The 22,790-nt window shown below is 56.0% G+C and overlaps 3 protein-coding genes across 3 annotated transcripts; 2 read left to right on the top strand and 1 right to left on the bottom strand.

Moving 5' to 3' along the window:
* Positions 1-395: 395 nt before the first annotated feature.
* On the bottom strand, positions 396-1,331 carry NCLIV_022330 (hypothetical protein; the record flags this gene model as incomplete). The annotated part of the gene is made up of 1 exon (XM_003882427.1): positions 396-1,331. The coding sequence occupies one exon, from the start codon at positions 1,329-1,331 to the stop codon at positions 396-398; it is 936 nt and encodes a 311-aa protein (XP_003882476.1).
* Positions 1,332-8,104: 6,773 nt separating this feature from the next.
* NCLIV_022340 (putative protein phosphatase 2C) lies at positions 8,105-13,873 on the top strand (the record flags this gene model as incomplete). The annotated part of the gene is made up of 8 exons (XM_003882428.1): positions 8,105-9,445; positions 10,004-10,124; positions 10,752-10,859; positions 11,327-11,620; positions 12,147-12,325; positions 12,516-12,627; positions 12,974-13,246; positions 13,788-13,873. 8 exons carry the CDS (start codon positions 8,105-8,107, stop codon positions 13,871-13,873), a joined length of 2,514 nt encoding a protein of 837 aa, XP_003882477.1.
* A 4,743-nt stretch (positions 13,874-18,616) lies between these two features.
* Positions 18,617-22,408, top strand: NCLIV_022350 (conserved hypothetical protein; the record flags this gene model as incomplete). Its single annotated transcript, XM_003882429.1, has 6 exons — positions 18,617-18,812; positions 19,382-19,894; positions 20,078-20,223; positions 20,824-20,883; positions 21,090-21,609; positions 21,819-22,408. 6 exons carry the CDS (start codon positions 18,617-18,619, stop codon positions 22,406-22,408), a joined length of 2,025 nt encoding a protein of 674 aa, XP_003882478.1.
* Between the last annotated feature and the right edge of the window lie 382 nt (positions 22,409-22,790).

A 22,790-nucleotide genomic window follows, 5' to 3' on the forward strand; every position in this document is an offset into this window, starting at 1 on the left:
ACAGACTCGGAAATCCCAACGAATCAAGGGACATCTGCAGCGAGGTGATGGGGATCTCTCAACTGAAGCCATGACGACTTCGCCTAATTCCACGTCGGTGAAGACTTCTTTCTAGCCGAGGCTTGGGAATAACAAACGGACACTAGCAGCTGTCTAGCAAAACTTCTAGCCGGCCAAAGGTTCAGCGGTGTTTATTGGAGGTCGTAGTGTCCACACAGTGCAGAAAATCGCAACGCTCCATCAAATACCAGGCAGTGTCTTAACGAGCAATAAATCTTAACAGTCTATCAAGGTGGAAGGTAGCAAGCGACGGTTTGCTCCCACACAGAGCATTCGGGCGCACAGTGGCGCCTGCAACTGGTGCAAGAATATATCCACTGGATTGATTTTGGCGCTCAAGAACCGTCTGTATCTCTCACAACCGCACGCCGCTGAGCTTTACGTTTTTCTCTCGCGCGTCTCCACTTTCTATCCATCTCACGGTGCTTTATTCTTCTGGCCCAATCTTTTAACGAGCTCAGGAGGCGCCACCATGCCACAAACCTCAGTACAGCTCCAAGCACTGGAAACCCTCCTGTTCCCAACAGCACACTCGCAGCAAACGTCTTCAACCCCCTCAAACAAGCCGGCTCTTCCGGTCGCATGACAGTCTCGTCGTTGACGGATTCGTCTGTTTCGTCGCGCAACCAGCGTTGCCTCCGACGTCCCATCTGTCCCCTGCCAACCTCGTTTGCGGGTACATGACCACTGCTGCCGCCCTCTCCAGGTTGATTCAATGCGAGGTATGGGGGTGCGCGTCCGTTACCATCAGGAAAAGACTCTCTCGGTATAGGTGGTGGATACCCAGGCATCCTGGGCCCAGGCGCGGTTTGCTGCGGGTATGGGTGCGGCATTGCCCCTCCATAACCGTCCCTAGGCTGTTCGGCGTGTCGTCGCGGTGATTCTCCCTCGTCGGCGCTGGAAAGAGGGTTATACAAGGTCGTGCCCGTTAATGGCCGAACCGGAGGACGATGCGGTGGCCCCGCAAGCCCATCAAAGCCATCTTCCGGCAGGGGATACTCGGTTTGACCAACCCGATACGGTGTGAATTCCTTCGGAGGAGACAGAAAATTGTATGGCCCTGGACGATGGTCACCCTGCCGCCCTCGGTCAAGATCTCCTGAGCTCGATTCCTCCTGTTCCTCGTCCTGATGCCATTCCGGATCCGAGAAGTCGTTTCGAGCCGACTGACTTCCGACATCACCTGGTTGCCGTCCTCGAGGAACCATATCTGCAGCCAGCGCTCCAGCTGGCAGAGCCAGGAGAATGTAGACCGGGCAAAATAGCCTCATAATGAATCTCTCCTCTCTACCGAGCAACGGACAGCGAGGAAGAACACGGTGCAATCACATGTACTCGTTAATGTGGGAACACATGTAGGCCCGCGCGACACCTATCCAAAGCCGGCGACAAGGACGTCAATCGCCGCTGCTACTACACGGACGGCTGACTCAAGGCTCCGTAAGGTGTCGGTAGTCGAGGCTCTCGCCCGCAAACACACAAAAACGCATTTAGCGGAAGTTGGCACTGCACTATTCGACCGCCGAAAATCCCGAGTCGAAACGTTGCTAAGAAGGATACAAATGTGCAGCACGCGGTGTCCGGTCGCTCTGGTATTTGAGTACGTCGCATCACCACTGGAATCGTGAACCCCGTCCTGAGTTGCTGAGGCGGACCGTGGTCCCCATCGTCCGAGAAACCCGATACGTTTCACCAAGCGACGCAGGGGGGTCGAGGTCGACCAAAGTAGAAATTTATGCGTTGGCGTCTAGATATGAAGCCACAACTGCGTATTTTGGAGTGGTCGAATTCTTCAGCTTTCCTGTTCTGTAACTGAGGCCTAAAGCCGCGTGTCTATCCGTTTCGCAGCAGTGCCCTTATCTGGTCGTTCAGAGCACTGCAGTAACGGTACCTCATAAACCACCGTGTCACCACGCACCGCCCACGTGAGAGTTCGCTTGGCTACGGCGACGGCTGCCGCGGAGACGCGAAGGAATCAGGAGGGGCAGACAAATGTAGCGACGGCGTGAGAGACAACGTGGGGTTTTGGGGGGTCTTGCCGACTACGTCAGCTCAGTGAACTTGTGTTCTCCACGTTACACCCCGTCTACACACTCGGTGGTGGCCGCCAATTTTCTGTTTTTCCACTGACCTAAAACCCTAGGCAAGACGAAGGTACGCAAAATCGCCTGCATTCCATCCTGGAAACGAGTCAGTAGTATGCATCGCGTTTTCATACAAACGCCTGTTCGTTGGCTTCGCGGGGCGCACCCATTGCCAACCCCGTTCCAGCCTTGTTGTGCCGTCAGGTAGTCGGATAATCGGCTGCCGTAATTTTCCTCGACGCCTTACGTTCGGACTATTCTGTTCCGACACACTTTCGGGCGTTCGAGAGCAAAACGGTTTCCGCCCTGTTTCCTCGAAGCTTCGTTAATAACGACGTCTGAGCACGGCCCCTGACATGCTTCGCCTACCCCGAAATCTGTCGCTTGCCCGTATTCCATCAACGGAAGTAGGACTTTTCGTCTTTCGATACAGACTCGGAAATCCCAACGAATCAAGGGACATCTGCAGCGAGGTGATGGGGATCTCTCAACTGAAGCCATGACGACTTCGCCTAATTCCGCGTCGGTGAAGATTTCTTTCTAGTCGAGGCTTGGGAATAACCAACGGACACTAGCAGCTGTCTAGCAAAACTTCTAGCCGGCCAAAGGTTCAGCGGTGTTTATTGGAGATCGTAGTGTCCACACAGTGCAGAAAATCGCAACGCTCTATCGAATACCCGGCAGTGTCTTAACAAGCAATATATTTTAACAGACTATCAAGGTGGAAGGTTGCAAGTGCAGGTCTGCCTCCCCTCATAGAGCGTCAAGGCGAAAACCAAATGGGAAGCCACGTGAAACGAGTCCCAGACAGCTCAACGTGCTGTCCTGACTTCATCTGTGCAGTGCGAAACCTTCCGTCGACACAAAAGAAACACGGACGCTGGCCTCCACACATGCAGAAAGCAATCAGCGCTATGAGCTACCTAACTCTATAGAGCGAGAACGGTTTCAATCAGTTTGACAACAGGGCGGTAACGCTGCTTATGTTTCGAGGGAACCATACCAAATCGATTTTAGAGGCAGCGCAAGCAGGAATTTACAAGATATGGTTTGTTACAGGCATCCGCGTGATATCGCGCAGTCCACGGGAAACTGTATTGTAGTAGCAGTGAGCTAATGCATCTGCAACGACACGTAACCTATGGACATCCGAGAGGTGAAATCAGGTACTGGTTGTCGCTGGGCCTCTTGGGCTGGCCGTCTGTGCTTGACCCTTATGAAGAACGCGTAGACACGACACGGTGACAGAGCCTGTTTTACTCGCATTGATATGTTCACCGGCGGCGGCTCCACAGTAGTCGCACTACAATCCGTGTTACAATTGTCGCCTGCGTTGCACGTATACGGCAATACAGAAGAGAAATTCTTTCCATGATCCATTCAAATGTACAATACACTTCCGGATGTTGCCGGGACTGGTCGGTTCTGTTCTGACAATGGGAACGTCTACATCCTGAGCGCCGCACTGTCATGTATGCATTGCCGTAAACTTTATCTCTCACTTATATACTCGACACTTAAACTTCGGTAAGAATTTCTCTAGCAAAAACACTAAACGGCTGCTTCCTCTGCCCACTGGTGGAAGAATAGCAAAAAACGTGAGCGTCCCCCGCCAGGCTAAGTATCTGCTGGTCGGGACAATCATTGCAAAACCGGGAGCTGTAGTCCTAACAGGCGTACTCCTTTTCAGGCGCAGTTGTTCTTCGGTATGCGTTTAGGTTGTTTGGCTGTCTTCTGCTCCATTTAGACATAAGACTGACCTGAACTTGAACGTATACAGATTGACCTGAAGGGGGAAGACGCAAGGTAACGGACCGCGGAAAACATGAGCCCATCCTTTCAGCGGAGCCATGTGTCAATCTAGAGAACGAAGAGACTCGGAAGGCTGCGAGAATCGGGGTGCGAAACATGTGTGTTCTACCGTCCTCTATTGTGTGAGCAAGAATGTACTCTTTGATTTGGCATACGTGACCGTGAGAGAAACGAACTTGGGATTATGCTTGTTCAGAAACAGTACTGGAAGAACCAACATTCCACAAAGGACAACCGCGCCGTTTAAGGGGGCGCTTGGCAGACGTTACTTAGAAACATACTAGGCAGGAACTTCTGGGTCCGAACCCTGGATCCAAAAGATACAAGAAGCCTCCGAGTAGCTTCATGGCTCCCGAGGGAAGGGCGTGGACATACAGCACTGCTCTCGCCAAAGAGTTAATATAGATTTCCTGGGAGACGTGTTGGTGTAGCCACGTGTGACCAAGTTAGGAGCGAGATCACGGTAGCTGGAAACAAGCGATGAGACGAGTCGCGACACAGTTAAGTCCGGCGGTTCCTGCACGGACACAGAGATGAGTTGTGTCCGACTTAACAAACCTCGGCGACGGTGTGTCACAGCATACAAGACAACAGAAGGAGCACTACGTCGAGGTTACTTACTTGTTGTGCCGCATGTCCCCTACGGGACATGACGTGGTTTGAGGTAATTCCCACGAGCTGGAGTCGAGGGGTCAGCTGAGAGACAGAGGAAGAGCGCGACAGATACAGCGATGAGGAGGAGAAGTGGTACCATACTGGGACAGCGAGAAACCAGCAGGCAGAACGCTGCATTTCTCCTTCCCAAATGAAACGATTTTGAGGAAGCTGCAGCGCAAAAGCAATACTGCCGCTGTGTTGTTGCGGCACGGAGACCCCCGTTTCTTCCATTATTCAGACGGACTGGAGATGTATATCCATCCTGAGATAGGACAAAAGAAGGTGGAAAATGTTCCGTTTGGTCTGTGGGGCTGTCTTCTATCCGAACGTTCTCATGCCCTGTCCAGAAAGCAAGCATTCTGTCTTGCCCAGTTAGGGAAACGCTTTGACCGCGTGTTGTATTCAAAAGCGACACAAACGGGGAGCAGCATTGTGTGTACTAACCCGTGAACGGAATCTTCGATGTTGGCATTGATGACCGCACGAAAAATACCTTGTGGGGACTGTGAAAAGGCAAAATATGTCTGTGGGTCGGGGTGATGGATGCCCATCGCTTGTTCACCTCGCTTCTGTACGGCAAGTGATCTCAAAGGTTCGATCATACTCAAGTGGCATCCAACGTCATCCTTAGGAGCGGACTGGCTACCTGCCAGGGGAGGCATAATGTCCACACTTGAGTTTCAAAACAAAGTGAGGACGAACGATCTTTCTTCAAAGTTCTCCCGTCCTTCCGTGGGTAGCGGTCTGGTCAACCGTCCCAGAACGGTGCGTCGCTGTTGTCACACGTCAGGTTTTTTCTTCCGAATCTGCACGCTTAGTGCCCAAAGCTTGGCGTTATAGCAAGAAAGACACCAGAGAAGCTGCCCCTTCTCTATTCTGTTCTTTCGTAGCGTAAGTCTTTGACCGTGGACACCACGAAAACGCGGCCATACAACTTCTTTCCGCTACTTCTTCCTGATCCCGACCAGTATGTCTTCCGAACTAGGCGCCGCAGCGCAGCACCTGGTTCCGGAGAAAGAAATTAGAGAACGTAGCTGTGTGTTTCCGTTATATGTGCCTGTATGCTGGCATGGAGTTCCCTTGCTTCTGTGCTCCTCGTGTGGCACTATAGGGGAGATTCTGTTATGTAATTGTCTTGAGCAACCAGAAGGTCGCATTCGGCTGCAGTATACAGCTCATGAGGTTGTCGAGAGAGTCCCCTTCTTACTAGCCTTCCTGGCAAGAGCATTTTTCCCGAGAGGGAACGTTGGTCCAGCGCCACCGTTTCGCTAGGCGGTACTCCTGTCGTAGCTCCTGACTTGTATGGCGCTCCTCCACACTCCACTGCGTCCAGGTGTCGCTTCAAACTCTTGAGCGGCACACGCTGTTACTCACGTCTTCCGCTCGCTCGAGTCGGTGTGTTCTGAACTCTCGCCAGGTTCTGTTTCTCTCGACTGACGAGTCGGTTGACCAATTGCACGGGTAACGGGGGCGGGGACCGTTTCCGGTGCGAAAGAGATGCCGGAACACCGGGGGGTTTGGGCACGTCGCGACTTGCAGGCAGCCTGCGTTTCGCGGCCGTAACTTTCCTGCCGCCTTTCTCGTGCACTTCGTAAATACATCGTGAAAAAGTGCGTCTTCTGTAAGCGATATGTCTGTAGCGCAGAGAAGGTTCTCCAGCAACCTCCTTCGTTCCAACTGACTCTCTTGCAGCTTCAGCCACGCACCACATTTTTCCACTACCCCCGACAACGCATTGTACGAGAGTGGGGTTTCCTCAACGCGCGCGGTGATACTGCGGTGAGCGAGGCAACGACGCTGCGCCGAAAGCGCTCCATAAGACTCCGATGAGAATTGTCTAAATTGGAGAGATGCTTGGACGGTGCGACGAAGTGAAGCGCAGGTTCTTTCTACTAGTGTCTCCAAAGGAAACATAGTTCCCCGCCTCCGCGCGGATTTTTTCCACGGACTGGCCCGTGCCTTGCCGCTTCTCCGCGCCGTCGGCTCCTCTCCGTCAGCAACGCCCCCTGTCGCCCCCAACCCGCCTTGACCCATTAACCTAGCAAGAAGCATCATGTGTGCGAAGGCATAGGGCATGCGGAGACTTTTTTTTGGAGATCGCCGGCATCGTTGTGCCCCATGAAAAGTCGTACCTCTCGGGACCACACTGCCGGAGAAGAAGTTCATCCGTCTCCTTCAGAACTTTTCCGTGAGGTCGTTGCTTCTTCTCGTCTCTCGGTGCCCTCGAAGCGTTTCCCTCCGTGTGGATTCGCCCGTCTCGGCGACAGGGAACGTCGCTGCGGGGCTGGGCCAGGCGCTGCCGAAGCTAGCTTCCCTTCTCGGTATCGACTTGCCCAATCTGGGATTTTTGTGGATACACGACAGATCTGTGTGCGCCGTTCTGATGTCGCTTCCCTGCGTGTTTGTCTGCGCTGAAGGAAAGGCAACGGGGGCGGCCAGATGCAGCGGAACGGGTAGTGCGAGGGCGCCGGAATAGATATTCTCTCGGGTCTCTGCTTCTCAAAAAAGGTCGAGTGAATCTGGAGGGAACGATTCACAGCAACGGGACAAAGTCTCTGTGGAGCGATACCCCTCGACATTGGCCACGACGGGCCACGTCAAACCTCTTGCCTCTCGCGCTCCACAGCACACAACAGCCCACGCGTCCGGGATATATATCAGATACGGGGGCAACGGCGCCCCCGTATGCCGACCCTGATAGATTTCCCCCGTTTTTCTTCGCTGCTCTGCTGAATAAACCACGACTTGGGGGGTGGGTTGGCAACCTGCGTCAGCCAAACTCCGCCTCGCGTCCGTCGCATGCTTCTCCCTCGTTTGTGACCTTCTCTTCCCGCTGTATTCTTGTTGACGCGCCCAAGTGCAGAAAAGACGACCGTTCTCAGGGTAACGTTTTCCGGGAGAAGGCCAGAGGGAGCAACGCGGGACTACCACCGCTGTGCGCCTGGCACTTGTTGGGACTCGCGCAAAACGAAGTAGGCAGACGACGCACGTGCTTCTGTCTCTTTTTCTCCGTTGGGCGCCAAACGCGCAGGCGCCTAACCACGTTTTTTTTTTCGACTGTTTTTCCTCTCGGCACTCTCTCCCAGCCCTGCGTCCTGGAGACGGCATGCGGCGTGGGGAGAGACTGGAAAAATCGGCGGTTCGGAAAGAGAAGTAGAGCCGCTTCCGATTGCTTTTGCCGTCCCCCAGGTACACACGGCCCCGCGGTCGTCCATCCAGGACATCTCGTGTTGTGTCGCCCCTCTTTTCTCAGGGCCTTGCAACTCGACAGCTGCACATTCGCTCTCGCCGCCCGAGGAGCTGTCCGTCGTTCTTTGGCAGAGGCATTCCCAGCTTCGTCTATGTGTATGTTTACACATGGACACGCTGCATGCGTCGACGGGGACGCGTGCTGAAGGGAAGGCAAGCAGAGACAGAGGCTGTGTCCGTGTATGGAGTTTGGCTTTCCCTAGGTGTTTGCCTGCTGCATAGTATTCTGCCCACATGTCGTGATGGAGAGAGAGGAACAAGTTAGCGAACAGCGGCGGAAGCGGAGCTCTTCCTCGCCCCCTTTCTCCTCCCCTGTCTCTGCGCCCGTCGTGCTCTCTCGGCGAACATCCATCGCTTCCTTTCTGCCTCGATGCTGCCTCCTCCTCCTCTTTTACGTCTTCTACACCGGCGAGTCGCAGGGTTCGCCCCTCTCACTCTCTCTCCTTTTCCCAGAAGCGGCGCAGAGTGACACGGGGAAGGATCCCCAACACGGGAGCAGCGTCGAGGCCACCCAAGACACGACGCAGGAGGGCCAGAGCACAAGTGGGCCGGGTGGGGACGACGAGAGCTCGAGCGACGATGACTCCTCGAGTGCAGAAAGTGGGGAGAATGACGAGGGTGAAGAAGACGATGACGGCGACGACCCCGACGACGTGGACACGCCAGACTTTGACGCGCCATCGCCTGAGCCTCCGCGCACACCGTGGGAAAACGGGAGCACGGCGCGCGACCGAGAAGCCACACTCCGTCGTAACCGAGGTTCTCCAGTGCCTCGAGACCGGGACGTTCCCGTGCCGCCAGACGGGCACGATCCAGCGCCGCAAGAGGGGACCGATCCAGGGCCAGAAGACCGGGACGGCCCAGTGCCTCGAGACCGGTCTCTTCACAAACCCGCCGAGGGGAGAGAAGGCGAGAAAGCGAGAAGAGAAGAGAGAGAAGGACGCAGCGGAGGCAGCTCCGGTGCGCCCCGCTCCTTTCCGCCCCACCGCCTCGCCACATCTTCTCACGGGAGTGCGCTCCCTCGCTCGGCGGACTACAAAGGGTCGGGCGCCTCGCCCCGCGACGCGGACGGGCCGAGTGGCGGCCGCGTGGCCACGGGCGGCGGCGCGGGGACTGCAGGCAGGCGGGGCGGAACGCGGTCGGGCGCAGGGACGAGCGGAAGCGGCGGGAGAGGCGGCGTCCGAGCCTCGCATGTTGGTGGCGCACGAGACGCGACTACGCAAGACGGCGCGAGGCTGCGGGAGACGACGCGCCGGAGCGCAAAACCCCGTCCCCAGTCGACGGATCGACCTCCAAGGGTGGCCAACGTGAAAGAGAACAGCTCTGGGGGGGGACGGTCCATGGGCCGCGGAGCCGGCGACGAGGGTCAAGAGACAGCTGGGTCCCTCCGGAACCAACTCAGGGGGTTCGCCTCCAAACTCATCGGAGGCGGGTCGAGCAGAGGGGACAAGTACGAAGACGACGAGGAGGAGGACATGTACGACGGGCGAGACGAACAGGAGAAAGTCATTGTCAGTTACGCTGAGGCCTTCACGGTCACTGCCGCAGGCACGATGGTGGGGCGACGCCCGACGGATGAAGACGTGAGTTGAGAGAAGACTGGAAACGTGAAAGGGGGGTGCCATGGGAAGTCCAGAGGTACAGAGGTGCGGGGGAGATACCGGCGGCTACCGCCACCGCGAAGACTGTAGAGGCCGCAGCTCTGTAGGTGGACACAGCCACACAACGAGCCACGTGGGAGTGAGAGGCCTATTGGGGGAGACAGCCGGACACGCTTAGACAGGGAGAGAGAGAACGGGGGGGTTGCTCGTAGAGGCACGCGCAGAGAGTCAGACACGATGCCGGGGGAGCTCAGGTCGACACCTGGGCGTCTTAACGGGGACGAGGCGAGACAGACAGGCTCCTGTTTGAACGGTTTTGCTCGTTGCAGGGCGTTTGCCAGAAGTCAGCTCAGGGGCCGATCGAAGCAGCTGATTTCTGTTCTCGCGTTCTCCCCCCACTCCGCGACAGTCCCCCCCCGATCGTGGCGTGGCGGCGCTGTTTCGTGAGGAGACCCGTTGTGTACCAGGCAACGCCTACGTTCTTCCTTTCGCCTCATTTCCCGCGTTCCGTCTGGAGTCCTCTCGAGCGTTTTTCTTCAGGCTCTCTTGGTGAACGCGATTCTCCCACACATGCCTAACGTGCGCGTGAAAGCGATCTTCGATGGCCACGGCGGGGACGAGGTGGCCCGATATTTGGCAGACAATGCACTGACCTATCTGAGTAAGGCATGCAAATTCCTTCCGGGGCTTCCGCCTGTGTCTCGCCAGTCTGTTTCCGTGCTTCGCGCGTTGGCCTCGTTTACGGCTAGGAGTAGCCCAGCGCTCGCGCTCGCAGAGGCGGGGTTCCCGCCCAAGGCCGTTTTGCTGTAAGGTGGCAGTTTCCCGTGGCTTCCGCTCGCTGTTTCATGCGTTGAAAATGCGTGCATATGCGCCCTGCCGCTTCTGGGTCGTAAATGCTTGCATAGGCTTATACGCCGAACGTCCGCGCATATCTCGTTGGCGTTTTCCTGCGAACGTATTCGTACAGAAAAAACGATTCCCTCGGATTCACGCAGTCACACGTTACTCCAAGCGTCTCCGGGCTCTTGGTTTGCGCGGCAGCGCCTTGTGGGCAAGGCCGTGTTTGTCTCTCGCTCGCGATCCTTGCATGCGTTTCCGAGGAAGGGCGGACGGCCCGCGAGCGATGTGAAGGCCTTCGCGCCAGTCGAGCGAGAGTCGCATGTCCTGTGGAACTGCCACAGTTTCACGTGTGTGCATCCGTGTAGAGTTCGTATACAGAAAACCTGCGTAACCACGTGGGCACGCGAGCAAGTGGATGTGTGCGGTTGCTTGTGCTCGGTGCACACAGGCCATTTAACAAGTCTGCGAGCCCAAGACATTCAAGCAGCGTGCCTGGCAATGGACGACGCCGTCAGGAGAGTTGTGTGGAAGGATGCGCCCGACGCTGGAGCCACAGGTACCGCACAAACTTCAAAATCAGAAGCGCGCAAAAAGGCCACTGCCGGGATCTGCCTTCCCAGTTGCCTGCGTGGTGTGTGCAGTCTGCGACAGAGCTGCGTACACGTCTTCCTCCGCTAGGCACTCGCGCTTCCTCAAACCTCAAATGTGTTGAGATGGGGATCCCAGTTTTGTGTGTGTGTGTGTGTGTGTCCCGGGGATCTGTTGACAACCGAACGCCGCTGTGGGGAACTGGACGGACACCTTGGCGTGGGCGCGAAACAGCCTGGGTGGGTTCTCTGTCTCCTAGCCAGATTCGTGCATGCAAGGACGCGCTGGTGCCTCTGCGTTTCCACATGTATATCTGTCTGCATCTCCGTATACATCTATTTATACAGGTATTTGTACGCAGTTGAGCGGAGGATCTGCGTTTTGAACGCGTCGCATAGTCTGTGTTGCTCCTTGCGGCGGGTTCCCCTTACACAGGAATCATAGCGTTCATTGAGAAGGTTGTCTCGCCCGTGGAGGTCAACGTCGTCGGGCGAGAGATTGTCCGTGACGACGGGGACCCGACAAGGCCTTTCGTGCCGCTACTGGAGCAGCTTCAACTGGACGCCCTTGCCGAAGGAGACACCTACACGGCGATGTCTCTGGGACGCGCAGAGCTCGGCAGTTCCGAAGGGAGACGGTCACGCCAGAAAAAGCGACGCAGGAGGAGAGCGAAGAAAATAACGCTCGGAGCCGGAGAAGCTGTTTTTCGCGTTGTAGTCGCCAATGTCGGTAAGTCCCCAAACACAGGAAATGCCAAGCCGGTTCCTGTCTGCTGTGGCTGCTCATATGGACACGCACACACTGGGGTGGATATGTACGACGTATATATATATATATATATATATACGCATGTACGAGCCAGGGGCACATTCTCACACACACACACACTTGTCGATGCACATATATACATAAATATGCATTTGTTTAGCGATACGGGATTCACAGGCACGATCTTCAGCTTGCGAGATGGGCAAAAAAATACAGAGGGTTTCGACACAGGACCGGGGACACGGATGGACCTCCGGAAGCAGGCGCGTCCGCGCTGCGGCCAGTGTCCACGATTTAACCCCTATTGCAATCACCCAAATAGTTTTTTCAGGTGCTCTCGTTTCGCGTACCTATGCATGCATGTGCATGCATACGTGGCTACCGGATTCCGGTGCGCATACGCAAGTGCCTCTGTGCAGCGCTGTCCGTTCCTGGCCGCTAGCACGCGTTGTGCTCCCCTTCTTTGCTCTTCGTTTGCTTTCCGCAGGCGATTCTCGGGCGGTTCTTCTTCATCAAGATGGATCGTTTACGCCACTGTCTCGAGACCAGAAGCCTGAACAGGAGACCGAGCGATTGCGAGTGGAAGCAGCTGGGGGGCGCGTCGTCTTTGGCGACGTGCCCAGGGTGGACAACATGCTGGCCGTCGCGCGTTCGTATGGAGACTTTGTAGGTTCATGCATGTCCCTCAGATGTGGAGGTTTCAAGGCTGGCGCATTGGGGCACTCCAAAAGGGTTTGAAAAACAAGTTTTCCAGGGGTTTGTGCGTATCCGCTGTGCCTATCACTTCCGGTTGCCCCACCAAGTTGCTCGAGACGGACAGGTTCCCCCTCGCTCTGTTGTGGCCTTGCTGCTTCAGTACATGAAGGACAACCCGCGGCTCCCGGCTGACAAGCAGAAGGTTATAGCTGTCCCTGACATTCGCATGTTCTACGCGACGCCGAAAGATCTTCTTCTCCTCACGTGTGATGGTGGGTGTAGCGGGACTGAGAGGAATGCATGCGCTCGTGGCCAGGATGTGTTGAGCAATCCTTATCTGCTCAACAGGGGAGCCCGCATGTCGGCAAGGCTTAGGACGAAGGCGACACGTGCACGCGTGGAGGCGGAGGAGCTGTGTTTTTCTGCTGTATCTTCGAGGGCGTACGTCTTCTTCGCTACGTTCCCCGTCCCATTGCCTGTCGACGCGTGGGCCCCTCACGCCGCGTTTCCGTCGCAGGCGTTTGGCACATCTTCCTTGTCGGCGGGGGGCGCTTTTTCTGCCTGCGTGGCGGTCTCGCCTCGTTAGCCGTGTCTTTCTTTCGTCCTGTTTCTTCACAGTGCCCCTTTCGCCCGCTCTGTCTCTGCCTTGTTCGCCTCCAGGAGTCTTTGAGCCGCTGCCAATGACCTACAAGAACGTCGCCGCAGTGGTTCACCAGACCCCCGTCGGCGGCTCTGTCCGGGGCCGGATGAAACGAGCGGTGACGAATCTTCTTGATGCGGCATACGAAACGGGCTCCAACGACAACATCTCTGCAATGCTGACAGCCTTTACGCCCAAGGGACGGTTTTCGTCGCATACGACCCTCGGCTACACGATCTTTACGGGCGACGGTGCGTGCAAGTGTCACACATGCAAAAGAACGGATTTGCGCCTGCCGATAAACGACCAGCTTGGTACCTTGTTTCGGGGTGGTGGGATTTAAGGCAGACATCCGCTGAGAGACGCGAAACTCTTGAGTCAAAACGACCTGCGCTCCCTCCCTCTCTCGTGCCTACGACTGACACACACAGACAGATAGCCAGAGGCTATGCATACGCACCTACCCGGTGCCGCACTTCTGGATGACGGTACGGGAACACCCGATGATGCAGTTGCTCTCCGGGGATGCGTGCCGTGCAGATGCAAGTGGAGGTTCGTTCTGTCACCGGAACAAGCTCACGGGGCTGTCCGCGCGACGGCCGTGTGGCTGTGTCTGTGTGCGTGCGTGTGCACGTCTCTCTCTCTACATATAGATATATATTCAGCAGCGACTTGACCAGCGACGGAAAGTGGAAAAAAAAGCCTCGGGGGCACGCGTGCGCATGTGTATGGGAAGGCGAAAGGAAGGAGACGCGTTGTTTTGTTGTGGGCCGACAACTTTTTGTGTTGCAGGCGAAATTATTCAACAAGGCCACGAACGCCAGGAGAATACGAGAATGGATCCGGACAAGGTGAAGAAGAATGTGTCCCTCTACTAAAAGGTCGAGGAAGCGATCAGGGAGGAGGGACGGGAAGACGCGTCTGTGAGAGGTTAGACAGCGCGGCAAAGAGACACAGGCACCCATAGTTCTGGTGAGGACGAGGAAAGAGCGAGACAGTCAGAACACCAGCAGGGACGTGTGTGTTTTCTGGTCCTCCTTCGCCTGGAGCCGCGTCAGCTTCACACCGACTATATAGCACGTCACCAACGGAAGAAAAGGAGAATTTGACCGGCGAGTTGTCCAGAAGAGACGACTGAGAGAACACCAGGAATCTGGTCCTCAGTGCTTCAGACGACAGGCGCTCGAGACGGCTTGTGTCTACGCGTGTTACGCTCGGGAGGGAATCTTCTTGGTAGCCGGGGCCGACTGTCTCGCCGGAAAGAGCGGGTCTTCCTGACAGTCATTGACTCCATCTGGAAGGAAGACAAAGCAGGCGATGTCGCATGTCCCAGTTTGTTCACCAGAGACCCCATGAACAGTCTGGGCATGCGCCCGGTTCGCAGGAATGAGACGAGTCTGAGACCGGTTTGTAAAGCTCCGACTGGATCAAGGTGGGGTCATGATTTGGCGACGCCTTGCATTTTCTTCGCTCTTTTCGAATCTTTTAGATGCGCTGAAGCAGATCCGTCAGCGTAGACGCAAGATATGTACCCTCGTGCATGGGAGCCCACAGATACGCATGCAAATTAGTAGGTATGTTCGCTTGTCCGTTTTTTCTGTAGAGGCCTCTCTAGTACAGTTTACTCACAGGGTGTGCCGGCGCTCCTAGTATCTTTGTGAACATGGGGCGTGGGATGGCGCACTCCGCGGGGCAGAGACCTTGGAGGAAGGTTCAAAAGGGTGACGAGGAGACAGAGACTCCGTGCGACAAGACAGTACAGCTCGCCTCGCGCGGCATTCACGAGTGCAGGCAAGCCCAAAGGACAATGGCAAATATTTTTGTGCGACGCACGTGTTGAAAATGGATGGGAAGGGGCGGGACGAAGAGAGGAGACCGGCAGGTTTGTGCCCGTCGAGACGCTTCCGTCAATACCGGAGGCAGATTGCATCCGAAGAGCCCACGGAGACTCTCGTCACCGGTGTCTCCTTCTGGGAAGAAAACGGTGTGCCTCAGACTGCCTGTCTCTCTTGTCTCGCGAGAGCTGCGCTTCCTTTCTGACTACGCGTCGGGGATATGTGTGCGGACGGGTCAACAGGAGTGCGTGCCCGAAAGAATATGTTGGAGAGGAACCAATGAGGGTGTGCTTGAGGACGTTCGCGTATGCGGTCGACGCCGTGATCACTATTCTGCGGGCTGGGTTTTGTAGGTTTGCTTCTGTATTTGTCGGCCAGCGCTGTGTGCGTGGAGATAGCTGCCGGTTGCATTTGGTGTCGTTTATGTCGAGAGATGACACGGGGCGTTCGTGGAGCGACGCACCTCGCGTCTCAATCGGTGACCCACGGCGGGGGGTGCGCGGTCCTTGCGTGAGGCCTGAGGTGAGGAATGTGCCTTCGACGTGCGAGGCCGAGAGGAGGAAAGGGGCCTGCCTTTTGCAAGTTCTCTCTCGCGCAGGCGTTTTGCCTCTGGCATCTGCTGTCCGAGGGAAGACGCACGCGAGACTGCGTGACGGCAGCGGGCGGCGCGCCGCATCGTAGGGAGCAAGGCCGAGAGAACACAGGTTCTGCCCTCTTTTATGCATTCGCGTATCATGTACTGCGTGCGTGTACGTCGTTGCGTCTTAGCTGATATGTGAATTTCGTCTACTGCGGGCCGCCTCCGGGGAAAGGGGTTGTATACGCGTCCCTTCGGCTTGCTCTTATATGTGATTAAACGAGGATTTGTATGGCTCCCGTGAACTGGAAAGAAGGTCGGTTTCCATTTTTGAAGGGCCCCTAGCTGCTGAGTTTGATGGCAAACTCGCCATAGACATTTGTAAACGCAGTACGAGCACGAAACCAAAGACTGAACGTTTTTGTCACCTTTAAGTGCTCCGCCGGCGCACTGTCCCCTCGGCCGACATGCCTCGTGAAGCCTGATCCCGTCTGCGCTTTGGCTTGCTTTCGCCCCGTTTCCACTGGCGGCGGGGGCGTCGAGCGGCGCGCTGGCACTGCGTGCCTCGCGAGCGCCGGACTCTCATGTGAGACCGAGGCGAGCAGAAGACGTGCCGTCGGCCACCAGCCATGGAGCGGAATGGGAGATCTAGATTTTAGAGACACGGAGGAGACACATCTCCAGTGAGAATGCGGCGAAGTGTGACGAGACAGAGAGTCCTCGTGGGCTTGCGAGAGACGGTGTGAACGGCGCCGGCGACTATTGCCCCCAATCCTCAACCCGATGACGAGGTTCACTTTCAGCGACTTTCCCACCGTTTAGGAATTCGCAGCCATGATCCTGAGGGGCGGCACGTAACCGCAACCTACAATGAGCAGCGCTATAGTTTTTTTCCTGGGACGTGACAGCACAGGGGCGGTGGGGCGCTCGTCCTTGTTTGCCCCGACGGACCTCTAACGCTGACGTGGAGGCGCCAGAGGGTTTCCCGAGCAACGGCCGCTGTGTCCCACTCCGCGGTAGGCCTCAGGCTTGGGGCGCAGGACGTCGATGCATGCGGATGACGCGAGGACCGCTTCTCGGTCCATCTGTGTGCGTTGTTTTGCGGCTTTCCGTCGACGAGACACACCGGCAGAACATGGCAGAAACGTGGTTTCTCGAGAATTTTGCCGGGCACCTTCGCGTAGAGAAGATCTTGCCCCCTTACAGGCAAAACAAGCACAAAGTCGTCTCCGGCAGAACGAAGCGCGCACTACGACAGTGGCCGTAGCACACTAGCACAATTCCAGCATTCCTGTGGCACGACTTTTAATTTGTTGCACGAGGGAGAAGCGAAACACAAAAAAGTGAGAGAAACGTCACACAGGGGGGACGTGAAGAGACGTACCCCGAGGCGGAGAACCGCGCACCTCTACAAAGCGGCTAGGAGCTCCTCCAGATATGCATCGCTGATGACCAAAACCGGTAAACGCTGTCGGACGTGAGGCTCGAGGCACAGTACAGACTCAAAACATTCTGCAGTGTTATACACAGAACGTGCAGAAAGTTTAGCGGACAAGCTATGATTTTTTAAAGTGGAAACGGTACGCCAAGCAACGTCTCTCCCACATCCGGGTACGCACGCGCATATATATATATATATATATATATATATATATCTGATTCATTTGAATGTGCACGCCACAAAGAGCGAGAGCCTGTCTCGTTACTTAAAAACAAGGAGGCACTCGACTCGGCGACCCCTTTCATCTCGATGGCTTTTTGTTAACTGCCAAAGCGGACCCTGTGGAGGAGCATCGATGCTTTCGTTAAACCTCAAGGGTGACCAAAAGGTCGACTATTTTTTGCGTTCCTGAAGCAGCTGTTGAGTCACGCGCGTTTCCTCTTGTTCAGCTTGGCATAGTGGAGTCTTTCAAAAGAAAGAGTGCATAGAAACCAGGATGTTTCCTGCCTTTCTTATTCGGCTTCGGCTATCTGTTGGTGCACGGTTTTCTGTCCTTTGCAGCTTCGCTGGTAGCTCCGTTTGGCCAAGTGTTCTCCTTTGCCTGTCGCATGCACGCCTCATGTTCCTTCTCGATACTCACAGCTTTCTTCTCTTGGAGCTCCGCAAGCATCTTCTTGTTTTCTTTTATCCAGCCCTGTCGGCGAGGCAATCCCGGGCAGCCTCACACGTTCCCCGGGGTATGCTAGGCTCTCTCATGTCCTGCTCCAGAATCCCTCTCGTCAACGTACCAACGTGAATAGATGTGTGCACATCGACGTAACCATACACGTGGATAGAAGCGCATTTAATTACTTGTGTGCATGTGACTGTGTTAGTGGCAAATAGCGAGAAAGCGTTGTTCCGTCTGCAGATGCATGCATGTTCTGCGTGCGCAGAAAAAGAAGTTCATTGCCCGCCTCTGTAAAGCGAAGGTGTTTGAAGGCGAAGACGCGACGTGTAGTCCCGACGTAGTCTGTGCTTGGAGGCTGAAGACAGAAAAATTCGTCTGTGCTCGTGCTCTTGTTCGTCTTGTGCATCTGCATGCATGCGGCCGTTCTTGCGAACGACAGCGGACGAGGCAGTTCCTCAATTGAGACCATCTTTGCGGCAAAATCGACGATTCAAGTGTCAGGAAGGCTTTGCCTTTCTCATACTGAAGGAGACCACGAGAGGAAAGGTATCTCTCCTCTTTTTCTTCTGTTCTTTGCTCGAGATTTCTTTCCCTTTTACGGCGCCCATATGTCTGTTGAATCGTCGGCGCGATCTCTGCGCGCCGAACCCAACAGTCGGCCCTCCTTTTTTTCACCTCTTTGCTGCTGAAAGCATGTAACCTCACCACTGATGCAGCCCAAGAAACTGACAGACACACATGAGCGGATCTGTGACTCTGAAAGTTGTAGTTCCTGTGTACTGTTAAGATCTTGTCTTTGTAGCTGCTCAAGTTCTCCTCTCGCTCGGTCCGCTCCCCCCGCCCGCGTTCTGGTTCTACTTACTTTTTCTCTTTCTTCTCCCTCCTTGCCTACGTGTGTCCTCCTTTCTCGCTTCTTCTTCACCGCTCCCTTCTCCTCTCTCGTTCTGCACTGAACGCCTCGCCGTGTCCCGCTTTCCGCCTCGCCCCCGTGCCGGCTGTGGCTGCTCAGTCGCAGGGAAGACAAAGAGGAGACAGATGGAGCAAGAGAGAAAAGGAGCGCGAGAAGAAGAGAGACAGCAAGAAAGAGAAGGAAACGAAATGCCTGGTCCAGAGTCTCCCGAGGCAGACCCTCGAGCGAAAACCGGAGACGAGCCAGGTCGCAGCTACAAACTCTCGCCTGCAGAGATAGGCGCGCTCCTCACACGCTGGCGAGGCCTTCGCAATCTGCCGCACCTTGGCGAAGAGCATGACTTGGAAGATGTCGCCTCTCGCGTCACGGCCGTCCAGTTCCCCTGTGGGTTTGCACAAACACAAAAGGATATCTTTGTGTGCAGGGAGATTCCATTCATTCACAGATGTATATATATATATATATATATATATATATATAACTATGTGCATTTATAGGTATGTCTATGGACCCATAGGCATGCAGGAAAAGAGCAGAGAAACAAGGTTGGGGGTGGATGGCTGAAGGAAAAAGGGAGACTTTGGGGTTTTTTCGAGACGGCAATTCTTGCCCTTAGGCTCGTGGGGTTGTGTGTCTTCATCGAGCGCCGTCATCTCCACTTGTGGTCTACACTTGTCGGCATCTGTGCCGCTGTGTACGGACAGCGTGCAGCGCTCCACGTCTGCACAGGACTCCACGCATGCATTCCGCTGTGCAAAGAGCCGCACGGCAGCTGCTTGCTTCCGTCTCGCACCCGCAGTGAGCCTGCAAGGTGTCTTCCTGTGTGGCTGCTCTCCTCTCGACTCTCTGACACGTGGCGTTGGGTTGCGCCGGCATTCGAATCATTATCGACTTACCTGTTGGACAGGAGTTAACGTGCGCATCCAGAGATAAGTGTTCTTTTCGCGTCTCAGGCGACTTTCTGTGGTCCTCGGTGATCTCCGCCCCCTTCTATGCGCGTCTGCTGCATGCGGCATTTCTGCCTATTGGCCATCGAGTGAAGCTGAAGAGACCGAGAGGGGGAAAGACAAGGACGAGCGGCGTGACGAGCACAGACACCGCTTCGGAGGCGAACGATGCAGAAGCCGAAGCAAAGGGCGAAGCAGGCAGCCAAGGAGACGGCAGGAAAGGCGCCTGCACTGCTCCGGCGCCAGCGGCAGAGATACCCGGCGAACCACCAGGGAAAGAGGAGGCGACAGCCCCCCTTGGCGACGGCAGAGACGAGACGACGAGCTACGGAGACAGCGCAAGGGCCAGGCAGGCAGAGGAGCCGAAGAACCCAACAGACGAGGACGAGAAGGAAGAAGAGGAAGGCAGCAGTGAGGAAGAAAGTGAGGCAAGCGCGCTGACGGACGAAGAGAGCGGAGAGAGCGACGAGGACGCAAAAAACGAAGAAGAGACAGGGCATGGCGAAAAGGAGATAAGCGGTGAGAGACGATACACTGCTGCCGATGTCGCGCCTGACGTCCTGCCACTCTACCCCTCGCTCCCTCTGCGTTTGTGCGTATGTCGGTGCCTGTTGAAATCTGTTGGGTAAGGAAGTCTATCGACCTGTCGTCCTGTCTTCTTTTTGCCTTCGGCTGGCTTCGTGGGTCGTGTCTCTTCTGCAGCCCGTGCCGCGCTCTATATCCTCTTGCCGAAGCTCCATCAGGAGCGCTGCTGCCTTCTGCTGGACCAGATGATGCCGCATATAAGCCGAAACACGAGGAAGCGCGCCAAGCGATTCTGCTTCTCGATTGACCGGGATTTCGACGGGGTACGCCAGAAAGCCAAAGGCAGAAGGAGAGGAACACGGAACCACGGGCAAAAGGGGCGGCAGGGAAAGCACACCTGACGGGGGCAAGAGAACTGCCACGAGCGCGCCGGAGCCTCCAGAAGAAGAGAACGAGCACGCGTAGGAGGGAGAAAGGGAGAAAGCGCGTAGCCTAAGGCGGCGACGAAAAGGAGACGGTGACAGAGGGGGGGGATACGGGAAGACCGCGCTTGCCTCAGAGCCGCGCCGCCTACGGATTATCCGGATGCCAAAACACAATCAGGGGGCGCGAAAAGGTGGTCTTTGGGCTTCCATTTGTCTCGCCTTTCTAGAGCAGAACCGTTAAAGGGAACGACGCTTCCCCCTCCAAAAGAGAAAAGGTCTGCCGCCGTAGTGTTGGAATTTAGGCCTTGGGCATCGTGGGCATCCTTCCTCTCTGTGCACTGTTCCACTGGCAGCTTCGTCTTTCCGTTTGTGTGTGGCAGCTCTTCTCGTTCTTAACTGTGGGGTCAACCTTCCGAGTTTCTGCTTCACCGGCGCAATCTGCATTCCCTTTCAGTCGCTGTCGTGTGCCTCCTTCCCTCTTTTCACCTCGATTCTCAGGTGCTTGAGGGATGTGTGAAGCAGCACGGAGAAGGTTGGCTCTACCCGCCAGTCCGCGAGGTGAGCGTCGTTTCAAATCACCTCTTTCTCTGAAGCCCAGTCTTCTGTCTCCGTGTTTCCGTCTGCTTCTGCGCTACGTTACTACCGGAGGGGTCTTCATTTTCCGCATGCGCGTCGTGCGCGTTCGTTCCGTCTGTGTTGCGTCTGCGCTCCGAAGTTTCGGCTGTTTCTTTTCTCCCCGGACTTCTGCGTTTGGCTCTGTCTAGGCTCTGAGGGAGTTGCAGTCCCAGCAGCTGAAAAGGAGAAAGTTCAGAGAGGAATCGGGAAGCGAGCGAGAGGCGGGGAACGCGCAGCAGACAGGGAGACAGAACCGAGGGCTCCTCCTGGGACGCAATGAAAGGGAAGTTTCGGTTCACTCCATTGAGGTTTGGACGCGAGAAGATGGAGAGAAGCACGCGACTCCCGGCACGTCTGAAAAGTGCAGGCTCACGGCAGCGCATCCACGCCTTCCGGCAAAACGTGGACAGATCCACTCGGGACCACCATCGAGTGCCGCCTCGTCTTCTTGTCCTTCGCCTGCCTGCTGTGCGTCTTCCTCTTCCCCGGTCCCCGCGTCGCCGTCTGTTGCTCCGGGATGTTCGCCCCGCTCGTCACGCTGGCGTTTGTGCGGCGGAGAGATCGGCGTTCGAGTGGGTGGAGTCTACACGTCACTCACAGGTTTCAGCTCGGTCAGCGAAGCTGGCAACGTCCAGCTTGCGGCCTTGGGGGTTCTTTTGAAACTTACTGGTAGGTGTGCGTAACACCCGTTTGATTCTGTTCTTTCCTTCTCGTCGCGTCCTTCGCCGGCCTTGTTTTGTGCACCCCCAGCTGTTCGCTTCTTTCCCTGCTTGTTCTCTCGCTCGCCGTCGCCTCGTTTTCTGCGACGTTCTCCCCCGGCGTCTCGGCCCCGCATGCAGTTGACTTGTTCCGCCGTGCCTCTCCTCGCGTTTGCTCAGGCGTCAAGCTGTGGGATGTAGGCATGGAATTGGACTACAAGAAGTCCCTCGGCGCACTGACCCTGCCGCGGTCGGAATTCCTGTGTCTCTTCCGTACAGCTCGGCGCATTCCCGCGCACCCGCCTCTGACCACAGAGGCTGCTGCGCGTCTCCTGCATGCAGCTGAAGGAGACGATGGGGGGGGAAGTGCGCCTCGTTTGGGCATAGGCTCACCAAGTGGGGACGAAAACGCAAAGGAAGACGCGAAAAGAGCAAGTGATGCACAGAGGCGTTCTGCGTCTCAGCCTAGCGATCCCGCCGGTGACACAGAACGCCCTGCTTCTCCATCTTGCGCGTGTTTGTCTCGTGAGGGGGGTGAGATGAAAGAGATAGGAGGCACGGCTCAACGTGAGCGAAGCCTCGATCAGAAGGACGATACGGAAGAGGAGGAAGACGCCACTCTCCTGAACTGCGACCGTTTCATTCAGATTTACCGGCGCGCGCAGGAGAGGGAGGAAGGTCGCCGCCAGAAAGAGCCAAACCACTGCAGGGAAACCGGGGATCGAAAACGGAGATGGGGAGAGAAAGAAAAGAGGAAAGCAACAGCGTGAAGTCGAGCTCTGTGCCGTCGAGAAATCTGCGGATCAAGTACACCGGTGTACGTGCAGGTCGCGTGCGTACAGTTCCCAAGACGTGCAGTGACGGCTTCAAACTCACGTGCAATCGCTCCGCCATCGTTGCCAGTCCTCAGCGGGAGCAGCGTTTCCCCTCCGTTTTGGTGCGGTTTTTCCTCTAGACTTTTTCACCGTGTCGTCTGTCGCTCAGTAGCGAGTTGAGTGTTTGCGCCGCGGCGTTTAAAGCTTAGGGTTTTCTGTTTGTGTGCCATTCTCCACGTTATCTGCCGGGTCTCCCGGGTTGCTGAAAACGCCGGAAGGAGCACTAGGCAAGACGAGAGGAGGCCGCGGAAAGAGTTAGTTCTGGAAGGAAACGGCG

Source organism: Neospora caninum, chromosome VIIa (genome assembly GCF_000208865.1).
Source record: "Neospora caninum Liverpool complete genome, chromosome VIIa".
NCBI classification, from domain to species: domain Eukaryota; phylum Apicomplexa; class Conoidasida; order Eucoccidiorida; family Sarcocystidae; genus Neospora; species Neospora caninum.